The sequence below is a fragment of the Procambarus clarkii genome, chromosome 74 (assembly GCF_040958095.1).
Source record: "Procambarus clarkii isolate CNS0578487 chromosome 74, FALCON_Pclarkii_2.0, whole genome shotgun sequence".
NCBI lineage: Eukaryota > Metazoa > Arthropoda > Malacostraca > Decapoda > Cambaridae > Procambarus > Procambarus clarkii.
Genome location: NC_091223.1, coordinates 17,660,478 through 17,675,066, shown reverse-complemented (window position 1 = coordinate 17,675,066; position 14,589 = coordinate 17,660,478). Strand labels below are relative to the sequence as shown.

At 37.5% G+C, this 14,589-nt stretch overlaps 1 protein-coding gene across 28 annotated transcripts in view; it reads right to left on the bottom strand.

Moving 5' to 3' along the window:
* osa (trithorax group protein osa) overlaps nt 1-14,589 on the bottom strand; it is a 427,150-nt gene that overhangs the window by 12,440 nt on the left and 400,121 nt on the right. For 17 of the 28 annotated variants that reach the window (XM_069313016.1, XM_069313019.1, XM_069313018.1 and 14 more), the window contains 3 exons: nt 6,141-6,279; nt 5,725-5,888; nt 87-191 (listed from right to left, as the gene is read on the bottom strand). In XM_069313016.1, the coding sequence (XP_069169117.1) occupies nt 87-191; nt 5,725-5,888; nt 6,141-6,279 (408 nt within the window). The remainder of the gene's footprint in view (nt 1-86; nt 192-5,724; nt 5,889-6,140; nt 6,280-14,589) is intronic. The other 11 variants (XM_069313017.1, XM_069313020.1, XM_069313024.1 and 8 more) reach the window with 1 other exon arrangement.

Below are 14,589 nucleotides of genomic sequence, written 5' to 3'. Positions count from 1 at the left end.
CACTATCAACTCTCTCATCTCATCTCATCCTTTCTTATAATCTAATTCAGATTAGTTTTATATACAAACTCAGTACGTATACTTGCCTTAAATGAAGCAGATGAAGGGACTAAATAGTTCTTGTTATTACCAGGCCCTTGCGGTCTGGGCCCGACATTCTGAGTAAAGCTGCCACCAGACCATCCTCGCCCCTGTTAAAAACATCAACATCATCATCACCACCACCACCACCACATTTCCTACATGCATGGAGCAGTAATATTTTTATTTTCTTCAAGGAAGAAGAAACTTACATAAATTTTCTGAAAAAGCAGTAATATATGAACAAATTCCATAATCAATAGCACATTTAGTTACACATAATTGCTAAAGGGTAGTTACACACAGCAATAGCCTAGTTAAATACATTATTGAGCTTCACGAAACTCATGGCCTTTGAAAGAAAGCTTTTCAATATCAATGCCAGGGAATTTAGGATGGAATATTATTAATAAAAAACAAAAACAAAACAAAAACGTACAGCTCTGTGGAGAGTAAATAAAAGTATAACCCAGGATACAAATAGAATGGAAAGTTTAGGGAAAGCTCATAAAAAAGTAATAGAAGACTTAAGGAGAGTATAAATTTATATACAATTTAACCCTTAAACTGCGCAAAACTGCATATGAAGTTTTAAGTAACTGACGCAAAAGTGCGCAACACTGCATATGCAGTTTTAGAATACTACGCAAGATTTAAATGACCCGCGGATGCACGTTCACATCACCTTCCTCAGGGCTTTTGTAAACAGACGCCAATTTTTTTTTAAATCGTGGGCAACATTCCCAGGTGTGAGAGCCTCAGTATTGAGTGAGCCACCAAGGCTGGCACACACAGCATGAGCTCACAGCACAGCATCAGCTTGTGACCACAGCATCGCCTAAAAATGCCAAAAATATATGTAACTTGTATTATTTAGCGATGATAGTATTACAGAAGATCCCTGACGGTGATATAAATGACCAGGATTCTGATAACAGCAGGATTGTTGTGATAATTTGTGCTGTGCTGTGGGAGGAGTAATGTTGAGTGTGGGAGGGGCATAACGTTGTTTGCCGAATCTATGTGGCCACCTGTTGCTCTTTGCATAGCGTTGTTTGCCGAATCTATGTGGCCACCTGTTGCTCTTTGCACTTACTATACCATCTTAGTGGTTCACTATGGGGAACGAAACATGCAGATACTTACATATAAAGTCCGTATATAGTGTAATAACACCACAAACAGAATATTTGAAGGAGGAATGTTAGTGCATCTGAGTATATCTTGAACCATTGAGGGAGGGAGGGAGAGGGGGAACATCAGTTATATGGCCACCTGTTACTGTCTGCCGTCACCATACAAGCTTAGTGGTTCACCATGGTGAACACAAATAATACTTATATATAGTGTAATAACAGCAAAAGAAGTGTTGGGAGAAGCCATTATGGTGAGGGAGGTGGCATCATCATCCTGACTTGTCGTGCTGTGTAAGGGTCGCCACTATGCTCTTCATGCACTATGCCAGCTTAGATGTACAGTTATGGTAAACAAAACATGTAGATAATTATATATAACGTCTGTATGTAGTGAATAAAAGTAAAAACAGTATGGTGGGAGGAAGATGCTGGCGAGTGAGGAGTTTTTAAGGGAGGGAGTAGTAGCGAGTGGCTGGCTGGCCACTCCTCATTGCTTTTTGACTCACAATATCAACTTAAGTGGTTCGTTATGGTGAACAAAACATGCAGAGACTTGTATATAATCTGTGTATATAGTGTAATAACCGCAAAAGTATTTGTTTATTGTTTTATAAACACAATAATTGAATCAATAATATGCACACCATAATTTTGAGTACAGCGATGATTCACACATTATATAAATGTATCACACTACACACTATTGAATAATATTATTGAAAAAAAAAAGAAAAAATCAATCGGAGACACTGAAATAATTAGGTAAATATATCTTTGTGGCAACTCCCGCCTGACAGCTGGGGCGGAGCTGACCGCCTCCGAAACTTGCTGAGCCAGCGCCTCTTTTTTGTCAGATTTTCCCGCCCTATTGTGGCCAAAATATGCCACTTTCGATTTTTTTATATTTTCCTGTGATCAGGCAACACAAATTAACAGGTTATAAGAAAAAAAAATTGATTTTTTTATGCACCTGTGGGTGACAAAGGCCAAATAGCCTTTAGCGGCTTGGAGGTTAAGGAGAATAAAAAAGGTTATGGCAAACTTAGAAAGACCAGGATGATTATGTAAAATCAAACAAGAGAAAGTGATAAAGAAGTGTGGAATCGGTAAAGATTACAAGAACAGGATTGAAAAGGAATGACAAGAGTTGGGAGGTAGTAGACTTCTCAATGAACGAAGACTAGTACAGGGCGATGAACGAGTTCTCAAGGCTAAATTCAAAATGACTGTGTGTAAAATTCAAATCACAAAGAACTAAAATGGCTATGGTGACTCATAATGACTTGGGGGGCCTGACGACTGAGTGGACAGCACTCAGGGGGATCGTAGTCCTAAGGACCCGAGTTCGATCCCCGACCATTTGTTTCCCTCGGAACAAATAGGCCGAGTTTCTTTCACCTTGATGCTCCTGTTTACCTAGCAGTAAATAGGTACCTGGGAGTTAGACAGCTTCTACGGGCTGCTTCCTGGGAATGTGTGTGTGTATGAAAATTAGGATTAAGGACTTGCCCGAAACCCTATGCGTCCTAGTGGATGTACAAGAATGAAAGAACTCGTGTATAAAAATAAAATAAAAATGTTTTGTGTGATGATGGAAGGGAGAATAAGAGAAAGAATATCTGGGAAGGTTTAGAGTGAGGTTAGCATAATACCAAGAAGCTAGTATGAATAGAAACGTGGAAAATGACCCAAACAATGATGTGCTTTGAGATCAGTGTCAATGATAGTTATGTATTACTAATATATATATTTCAGCCATAAATATATATTTCAGTACACATAGAATCATGTAAGTGAGGATAGAGCATACAAGAGGTAACGTGTACACTTGTGGGAAGGAGCATGTTAAAATGTTAACAAAACAAAAACAATATGAGGAATATCTTGAGGTTTGTCTGATCACATTATAGTGTAATGCAAGATGGGACTGAATGGTAAGTAGGGCAGGGTGCATCTCAAAGACAAGGAAAGAAAACTTGAGAAAATACAAGTAATTATATATGTAATTTATTAGTGTAATGTGGTTAATTGGCACACACTGTGACTAGTGTTTGTAATTGTTGCCACTAGTAGCCATAGAAAAAAACCCAGTGCTGCCTAGGGATTATTGCAACCAACAAGAATAGATGTCTGTGCAGTTATAATAGCCTGACAAACACATTAGATGACAGTAGAGGGATTACAGGTACTTTGAAAAACTGGTGAATTGAACTGATGAAAGAAGTTAAAATGTGAATATGACTGGCACAAAAAGAGTGCAAGAGAATGTTGAAAGTTATTCCCATGAAAGAGAGAAGCTCATCAGTGCAGCAGCTGAAATACGGTTTCATTCAGTAACTGAATGAAACTGAATATCTTGCTTTCAACAAAGATGACCATGGAGTTTTTACACACTAAAGTAATTACTGGCAAAGTAGGAAGAAGGATCTTGAATTTCCTAACAAACAGAACCCAAAGAGTAATAGTAAATAAATTAAAACTGGAACATCCACCATGAACTGCTCAGTCCCCTCAAGGTACCGAGGGGTACCTCAACAAGGTTCCTCAAGTCAAGCCTGACCTCAGGCCAGGCTTGGGGAGTAGAACAAATTCCAGAACCCCATCAAGCAGGTATCAAGCAGGTACTGAACTTGTTCCAGTACTTTTTCATATTCTCAAATCCCAGAGAGACAAGGACACAAACTATAGCACTGTATAATCCTTCACAGATAACAAGAACCTTTCAAAGAAGAGATGCCAGACCAATAATGATAATTTTTAAAACACTAGTGCTTTTAAGAGAGGAATATTATTGTACACTAACAGTTCCATTCAAATTAAAGCAGTTGCTGGCATGGAGAATATGCAGAGAACTTCTATTGCCCAAATCCATCCAATAAAGCATAACTTATTGTGACAGCCAAAAGTTTCTAAATTTGTATTTAGAGTGAAGGAAGAGAGATGCATTATAATTTACACTTGGAAAATAATAGAGGGACTTGTGCCAAATCTTCACATGAATATAACCTCATGAGACCAGGAGGCATGGCAGGAGGTGCAAGAGAGCCCCGTTAAAAACCAGAGGTGGAACAAATACATTAAGGGACAATTATACCAACATAAAGGGCCCAAGATGTTTCAACACACACCCCCTCTAAACACAAGGGGCATAAGTAGCTGAGCTCTCAAGGTGTTAAGAGAGAACTTCATCAACACCTCCAAAGGATACCTGATCAACCAGGCTGTGATTCGTATGTCAGATTGCAAGCAGAAATATCTAACAGCTAGGTTTACTTGACCTCCAAGCTGTCAGGGTCGGTCAGAGACCGGGCTGTCGGGACATTGATCTCCGGAACCATCACAAGGTAACCACAAGGAATGACACAGACAGCCTCCTAAACAGGTCAGTCAACTCCCACCCTCATGCTAACACAAATATTCATTTGAAATTTTGCCTCTAATACAGGTCCTGCCATCAATGGTAATGATTGCTTGGATTTTGGGGGGCACCAATTCTTGATTAGTGTGATTTTATAGCAGAGTAGTTAATGTATCAGTGGTCAACTGATATTTTTTTCTCTGGGAGTTTCTTGATTAGAATGATGGACTGAAATCATACATACCCGGTATATATTTTTATAAGTTCTACCACCTCGTTTAAGATAGCTACGTACCACATAGGACAGCTTTCTGTTATTTGATAAAACTGAATATACTTATGTTCAAATTCCCTATTTTTTAATTTTCCTCAATCTTGTAAGTTGAAATACCTTATTTTTTTGTTATTTTAAACAAAACATAGCAAAAGAAGAATACAATTATTATTCCTTGATTCAGCAGTGTAAGAGATAAGAGCTTCGTATCCTCAAAAGTGTCTGCCAACACCCAACTGTACACTAGTCAATTTTAAGAGTGCTCATTATCTATGAAATTTGCGATTGGTTTGAGGATCATCATTCTTACAACAAAAGAAAACAAATTCCTCCTTAAATCTACCTTATAGTGGTTTTGTGGATCCAGCACTCTGTTTCAGATCCTTTACAGGAGTTTATGCTCAGTGATATAATCCAACTATTGAACTAAACTGTCATATTCATAAACCATATTGTTATAGATTGTGCAGACAAACTGACTTTCATTTCTTTAATAATAGAGTATAATGTCAAGGAAATATTTATATTATATGGCATTAATCTAGAGCTCTGTGAAGAAGAGCCATGGATGCCTAGATAAACTCACTCACTATTGTTCACATACAGGCATCGGACATGTGAACTGTAAAAACTCCACATGATGAGCTAAGTTCATTTGGCTTTTCTGAATGGATTCCAGAATCTGCCAAATTTGTGTGTGGGTACAGATTATGGGTACAGATTTACTGAAATCATTTTTGATCCTGAAACAATCTATCTATATTTGAATGCTGTATTTGATGGATGAGCATAATAGGCTATTCCCTTTCCTCTAAATTTAATCGTCTACTGCAATAAAAAGTTACAGTGAAGAAAGTGGCAGGAGGAACACTCACCGCTCCTGGGTACTGAGGTTGTGAACCTGGAAACCGAGGTTGACTCCATTGTGCGGACGGGGGTCCAGGAGGTGCAGAGTCATTGGGTCGACTCCACGGTTGTTGTGGGGGACCTGGCTGGCTCTGCCCCGCGTAGCCTCCATATTGGTTATTTGGACGCCATCCTAAGGCATTGGGAGGGTTGATTTCTTAGACAAATTTGTCTTTTACATCTAAGTATACACATACTCATTTATACATTAATCACATGTATAAATTTTTATATTACTTGAATGGATAAAACTCAAACTGAAGATTATATTTGATTGCAATCATCCTTATAACTACAAATAACTCACATATGAACTCACATAACTCACATTGGAAAAAAATTAAGCCTAGAAAAATCACTACTACAAAATCAGTATCTATTATACCTGCTGGCTGTGACTTTTCAAAATCTGGATGTCGTCGAGGACCCGTATAGCCTGAGGGTGCATTCGGGCCAGGGGGGCCAGGACTTGGGGCGGTTCCAGGTTTCTGCGTAGGTGGGTACATATTTCCACCCTGGTAACCCTGTCAAGGGTTATGTGGTTAATATTTCTCATAGAATTCATTAAATTACTTCCTGCAAGAGCAAATGGCCCAAGTTCATGTATGTTGTACTTACCATCCCTCCCTTCATCTGTCCTCATTGTATTCTGATGTCAAAATCCATCAACGGTCAAAATATATTTTACTATAAATCAGAGCGGCTCATGCTTTCTATGTGTGGGTCCATTGGTTAGGTTAAGTTAGGTTCAAGCAATCTAGCCCATCACTTTCTGTCCACTGTGACAATGCAAGAAGACGAGCTGACCTACCATACACTACAGTACTCGCATAAATTTTACAGAAGATATGGGGAAAAAATACCAGATTTCTAACAGGAAATATTTACCAAACCGATAACCTAGTATTTATATTCTGGCAACTGAAAAAGTTCACCTAAGTGCAAAGAATAATGAATAACTAGAACTGCATTTGAAAAAATATAAATCAGAATTTGTTAAAAATTAAGGTAATTATCGTTGGAATGGGACGAAACAATCACTTCTCGACACACACATTACCTTTGCTTAATCTTGTACTCAAGAGCTGTATTTGGGTATTCTTTAAGCAAACAATTTTTATATACATATACAAACAGGAGCTACAAAAAGATTGCCTTTTCCTGAACATTTAGTAGCAAAGATGGCTATAATTAAGATCAGAAAATTTAAGCAGTTAACCCCTCACATATACCAAGAGCATACCTGGAAATTTATGTTATTATAAATATGCTAGATAGCAATGCACTGAAGAGACGTCCTAAAGTCACCCTTTACTTAAAAAAAATAAAAATAAAATGAATGGAATAGCTATAGCATGCACAGGCTAGCTGGTTAGACTGTTACAACAATTTAGCATCTTTTACTAATACAACTGAAGAGGACACTTTCAACTTTCCGTTTGCCTTCAACAATAAAATACTCTTATCCAAACTGTAATATACTGTTATTGTATTGGCTCATTGGTTATATACAATCAATACACTGCAGGTAAAAATGTTTGTATCTGAATACTTATATTACCGTGATTATCTTTTTTGTCTTCTGGACCACTTGGTCTGCTGCACTTTCTCACCTTCTACACTCCTTTAACCCCCCTACATTACTATCATTACTATCTCCCATGTCCTACAGTTCTCCAATCACTATCTCCCATTTCCTCCAGTCCTCCAATCACTATCTCCCATTTCCTCCAGTACCCCAATCACTACCTCCCATTTCCTCCTGTGCTCCAATCACTATATGCAATTTTCCCCAATTTATTTGTTAACTGTTTTTAAACATGCATACTTCAATGAAGTACTTTTAAATAGCTGTGTCATTTGATGGTAACAATGATCTTTAAGACAAAACCTTTCAAAGGCAGACAGAGAGAAGATAAAATTAAACCGCGCTGAGGCAAAGCGTTTAATTGAGAATAGAAATAAAGAAAGAAAAAGATTTTTCTCTACAAGGTGATAGAGATCGGGAAGCCGATGAGATGGTACATGTAAACAATCCACAAAATTGTTAGAGGAAAGATGAGTGAAGAGCAAAGAAGAAGAGAACATGTTCCTAAATATTGTGTATAACAACAAGGATAGGGTAACAAAAAAAAAAATACACGGAGTTTAATGATATAATACAGCTTAAGATGATATTGTCGCACTAGCAGAGATGAAACATGAAGGTAAAAGTATACACAAAGTAGTATTCCTGAGGGCTATGCTATTAGGAGATGCGACATAAAAAATTGAAAAGGTAGAGGTGTTGCTGTCCTGGTGAAGGAACAACAAAAGGCAAGAGAATTAATATTACAAGTACTTGACAACCGTCGACCAGCTAGCATAATGGGGATGAAGATCTGCAGTCATGACGATAAGCTGATAATCATTACTGCATGCAGTCCACCAGCAAGCAATACATGGACTTGAAAGAAGCTCAATGACAAAAGAGTGGGCCTTATAATGATTGAGAGAAATGATTGTAAAAGCATATAAATCACTATTGTTGATATTTGATGACTTGAATTTAAAATCGATAGACTGGGAAGACTAGGAAGCAAAGACAGAGGATTTTTGTACTAGACAATTCGTAAACATCTTTGAGTCTTTCATGTATCAACATGTATGAACATGTAAAACTGCCCACAATAATAAGACAGGGTGATGCTCCATCACTGCTGGCTTTGGTATTTACCAGGAAAGAAGAGGAGATATTTGACATTCAGTACCTTCCACTATTGGGCAAGAGAACCATGTCCTTTTGGAGATCAAATATACAATGCATTATACTGTAATTTAGAGGAGATTGGAGATAAGAAATAGTGGAAAAAACTTGATTTCTAGAGATTTCAACACTATGGAGAACTTAACAAGTTTGAATAAACTTGATTGGAAAGCTATATTGTTAAGGAAGTAAGCAAGATGTATGACAAATTCTGTAAGATATGTGTTAATGGAGTAAGGAAATTTATACCAGTACAGAGATGCAAAACTAAGAAACAGGATTGGTTCAACAAAAACTGTAAAAGGGCCAGAGAACAAGAGAAAAAAAAAAGACTCGGTATAGGAAGAGATCAAACCCTCAAACATACCAGTAACACAAATAAGCAAATAACTACACAGCAGTGAGAAGAGAGGCAGAAAGAAAGTTTGATAAAAGGATAGCAGACAAATTTAAAACAGATCCAGGCCTATTCTATAAATTCATTAAAAGTAAATTGCAGGTACGGGATGAGACTCAAGAGGTTGAAAATGGGGAAACAGATTCACACAGAATGAGAAGGAAATGTGTGAAACACTAAACAAAAGTTCCAATGTTTGTTTAAAATGAAGTTTCCCAAGAACCAGACAATACAAATTTCAGATAATAACAGAGTACATAGAGATGTTTGAAAACGAAGTGGAAAGTTGCTAAAAGAGCTAGGTAAAAACTAAGCAGTTAGTCCAGATGGCATTTCACCTTGGGTTTTGAGAGAATGCCCATCTGCGCTGAGAATTCGACTTCAATTAATTTTTTCCGGCCTCTTTATGTACAGGAATCTTAGCAGACATATGGAAAAAGGCTTTCTTAATTCCAATATACAAAAACAGTAGCAGAGAAGATCCTATTAATTATAGACCTGTATCGTTGACAAGCATAGTAGTCAAAACAATTTTACCCAAGTGTGTAGAACACCTGTAGAGAAATAACATAACAAACAGTATGGTTTTCAAATAGGAAGGTCCTGTGGTTGGGTTGATTGCATTTATCAGGAACTAAAAAGGGCTTTTGACAGTCTCACAAGAGAGATTGTTCAGGAAACTGGAACATGCTGGAGGACTGACTAACAGATTTCTGATATGGATGAAAAAGGGCAGTAATCAGAGGTAATGTATCAGACTGGTAAGGTGTTACCAGTGGAGTATCACAGGATTCAATACTAGCACCAGTTATGTTCATTGTCTATATAAACAATCTAGCAGAAGGAATACAGAATTACATGAACATGTTTGCTTACGATACCAAGACACGAGGGAAGATAAGAAACTTAAGGCAATTGTCATGCTCTTCAAGAAGACCTGGATAAAGACACCACTTGGCAAATGGATTTTAATGTTAATAAATACCATGTTATGGAATGTGGAATAGGAGAAAATAGGCCACGCTACAAATTATGTGAAAAAGCTTTAAAGAATTCTAAGAGAGACCTAGGAATGAATCTGGATAAAAAAATTGTCACACTAGTACCACATAAAGGACACTGTGCGAGGAGCGCATGCTATGCTTTCCTACTTTAGAATCGCTTTTAGATACATGGAAGGCAATAGTTGTATGTAGCAGTTGTATAGTATTCGTATTTCAAATACCAGATTTTCAATTTCAATTTGCTAAACCAAACTATAAAAAGCTATACCACAGAGACTTAACAATACTAAATATATTCCACAAAACATAACTCAATATACACCCAGAGTTAACTTTCCATAAACTTGATTTATTAGTTATTGAACTAAAAAAACATAAAAGGAATATAACTTATAAAAGAACTATACAGTAACGTGGAAAGCATCCTTGTAAATTATAAGATATTAAAGCATGCACAAAGTGTATTAATCACCACCACTCATCATCATCATCCATCATCAAACAGATCCCAATAATCAAGAACCTCTACACCCACAAACTGCAAGCATCTAAAAAGCAAAATAGTCGAGAGCCATATACAATGAATGTATAGCCAGTGGCTGCTCAAACTAGCAAACACAATTAAACGCAAATTTAAACATCCTGTACGACTTTTTCAGCACTCGCACAATAAGATTATGCAGTGATTTCAACAAGCATCTAGTTTACAAATGCCACACACACAAGCACATACAGTGTTGTATTCCATCTAAAATAAAGCATTTGCTGAAAATATATTTTTGTTGCTAAGCTAAGGCAGCTACCACTAGTTTGCAGGTGAAGGTGTGAAAGAATAAAGCTTACATCAACCAGGAAACACAAGAGGAATACAGAAATTAAAGAGGTAAATGCAAACTGCAAAAATATATATTAAAGGCAAAATAGGCCATGAGGATAACTACACTATTGGAAGAAATTGCAACGTAAGAGATCCAGAATAATCATGTCAGACATCTGTACTTTTCAAGGACACAACAAAGTAGCTATTACAACTGCAAGATAAATGACAGGTTGGATAACAAGAACCTTTCAAATAAGCGATCCTACACCAATGACGACACTTTTTACAACACTAGTGCTCTCTAGACCAAAATATTGTTGCACACTAACAGCCTCATTCAAAGCTGGAGAAACTGCAGAGCAGTAGATCATGCAGAGCTTTTACTGCTAAAATCCACTCTATAAAACATGTAAATTATTGGGATTGGTTACAAATTTTAAATCTGTTTTGCCCTAGAGTGCAGGCAGGAGAGATACATAATAATTGACACTTGGAAAATACTAGGAGGACTGGCTCCAAATCTGCAAACACAAATGCCACAACATCGAGACCAAAAGGTATGGCAGGATGAGCAAAATAGCCTCATTAAAAAGAAGAGGTAGTCAGCCACATGCTTTATGAACGCCCTTTTTTTTAAAAATGCCCGCTATCCGATTTGGGTTTGTTCAGATAAAAAAAAAAATTTGGATAACTAGTGGGGCAGGCAGTCTGAATAAGAATGTGCCATAAAAATGGAACTAGTTTGCCCAGTGTGGTGCTCAAGTAGTGCACACAGCACCACAGTGTTCATACACACACATGGATGGCTCAGAATATTAAATTCTACCATGGCATTAGGTACATTAGAGTACATAAGAGTACATAGTGAAAGGCAGTCTGCTGAGGTTATCTCATCACCATTAAACTCCACTTCAGGCAACCCAACACTATCATCATCCACCACCACCTTTTCTATCTAAATAACAATGCTACATCAATTATAATCTTCAAGATAAAGCAGATCAGTACTTCTCATAATGCCGAGTACAAATAAAACACCATCAAATTTCTGCAACAGAATTGCCAATCCCCCCCCCCTCCCCCAAGCTTTTCAGGATGATGAACCACTTATCCGAAGACAACAAGTTACTCATTCAGTCTCGGTCTCGAGGGGCTCGGAAAGCACTTGCCTATCTGTACAATAGGCATGCCGAGAGAGATCAACATCAAATTGGACGACCTCTCGCAGTGTTGACTACCTGTTGGAGATCTCGAGGATCAATGTCCCCATGGCCCGGTCTCTGACGAGGCCTCCTGGTTTCAGGTTTGATTTTTAAAAGAGACCTTGACAAAATACCTTCAAAATATACCTGATAAACCAGAATTGTACGTCATATGTCAACTCATAATTTCAGGCTGGGAGCAGCTGCAATGCATAGCATGGCTGACCAGACCACCAACTAGGTGACCTAGTTGTATAAAGTATACTTACTTAGAGTAAATATACATTTATATTTATAGACAGCATCCGCAAAGCCGAGACAGCACTAGAAAATGGCGGGGAATGACAAGGTTCAAGTGGAAGACTCCACAACACACAGCTAACCATAAAAAGGTTAGCTCATGTCTTGAGGCATTCACTTCATTGGCTTACTAAGTTAATGCCCCAAACTAGACAAAGCACCATCTCCCCCACCATCATAATGTGCAAACCAGTCTTCACTAAACAGAGAAAATTTTGTATTTTCCTAAAAGAACACCTAAAAAAAAAAGGTCAACCTGCATTTCTTTTACAGATACACACAACTTGAGAAAATTTTTAACAAAACTTTGTTTCATCTATTTTCTCATTTTATCAAACCGAGTGAGGATCAATAACTGATCAACATCACAGTAAGGAGACATTGCAGATAGATATTCTGTATATCTGGCAAAATTTGGATCTGTACATTAGTGTCATCACGACTGGTTGTGAATGACTGGTTTGCTATCAATGTAGAGCAAGTGCATGCCAGGGTTGAGCGACACCGAGTTGTTAACATACTGTACTGCACATGTGGCTACGTAAGGAAGGTCAATGTAACAATGATAGAGCAAGATGTAAACTGTAATCACAATAATGTGATGTACAATGCCTATGAATGCATTATAGTACATCATGCATCTCAGGGTGACCCAGGACAGTGGTTCGATTCTTTTACTCTGTTCCAAAGATTTTCCCATATAAACCCATATTATGGGGCCATAACTGAAGAACGTACAATTTTATGAAGCCAATGTACCAAATACAGTTTCTTTTAACGCAGAATGATACATATTTATACAGAAGAATTTACCATTTTGTTGATTCACGTAAGATGATTGTGAAGTAAGAGGTTATGTGCTTGAAGGGGTCAAGAAGAATGTTAATTGATGTCGAAAGTATATTGAACCCGGGAACGTAAGTGGGTGGTGTATTGAAAGCTTCGGTTAAAAAAAATAAAAAATACTGGTAGGAGTAAATGAAGCTAAATGACTACATGCACAAGTGCCAGAATGTAACATAAGAATTAGGGACCACAGAAGAGGGCCCTCTTGCTCGTAAGTACAGATGCAGCAACAACAACAACAACAAGTTGTTGCAACCAGAAGGCAGGGAATCAGACCAAAAACTAAACAGCGACTAACTAGATAAATTTTGATTGAAGCTAATCAAGTAATGTGTCCCTTGTTCCTGTCCCTCCAAAATATACTATACATTAAACAACATAAAGGAAGGAGGAGGCCTGGTCGACGACCGGGCCGCAGGGACGCTAAGCCCCGGAAGCACCTCAAGGTTACCCCATCCCCCCTACAAAAAAAAAAAAAAAAATGACTACACTGCAAAGAAATTAAAGGAACTTTAGTTTTATAATCATACATTAGTGCAGACAGCTTCAAGACACACACAAACAAGAAACCAAAATACAAAATATCGTACATTGGGGGCTACACTGCACACTTTCAATAATTCCACATTATATTTCCTAAAACTAAACTATTTTCAGTTTCAAATCAATATGAATAGGCATTCCAGATACTGAACAAAAACCCAACAGAAAAAATAATAATAATTACAAAGCCATGAGGTATTCCTATTGGGAATACCTAAATATATACTGTACTGTTTATTATTTCTTGAAAATGATAAAACTCAACGAATGATTTTAACTGTTAGAAAGAATGTGCAATTAGGCATTTAAAGATCGGCTTAAGGGAATATTACAATCATTTTTTATTTTGAATTCAACTTAGAACAGTTAGGAATTCATCACAAAACACAAGAGATCACCAAGACCGTAAATAATGCTTATCACAAAGCCTTGATCAGAATATTATTTTGGGTAAATAGGTTCTATATACCCGAATACCCGACACTGTTCTATCACCCACAACCTAAACGGACTGTGACACGAGTATATAAGCTTGTCAATGTTCATGGTCACGTTGGCTTTGACGAGTAGGGAACAGGCTGTATGCAACACAGGGATTTGGCAGCAGATAATGAATGCAAAGTATCAGGGGAATTAAAAGTTCAAATATGACGATTACCAAATGCAAAAAAAAAAAAAAAAAAAAAAAAAAAAAAAAAAAAAAAGCCAAACCATAAACAAAAGGTTCTATGCATAATATAAGGAGAACCTGAGTGCCAAGAGGATGGTAACCTTGAGGGCAACCAAGACGATGGTAACCAACACAACCAAGAGGATAGTAACTAAAAAGGTAACCAAGAGGATGGCAACCAGGGGCCAGATTCACGAAGCAGTTAGGGCGTGATGCGTGATTAGGGCGTTACTTATGAACGTGTACATCTTTCCTCAATCTTTGACGGCTTTGGTTACATTTATTAAACAGTTTACAAGCATGAGA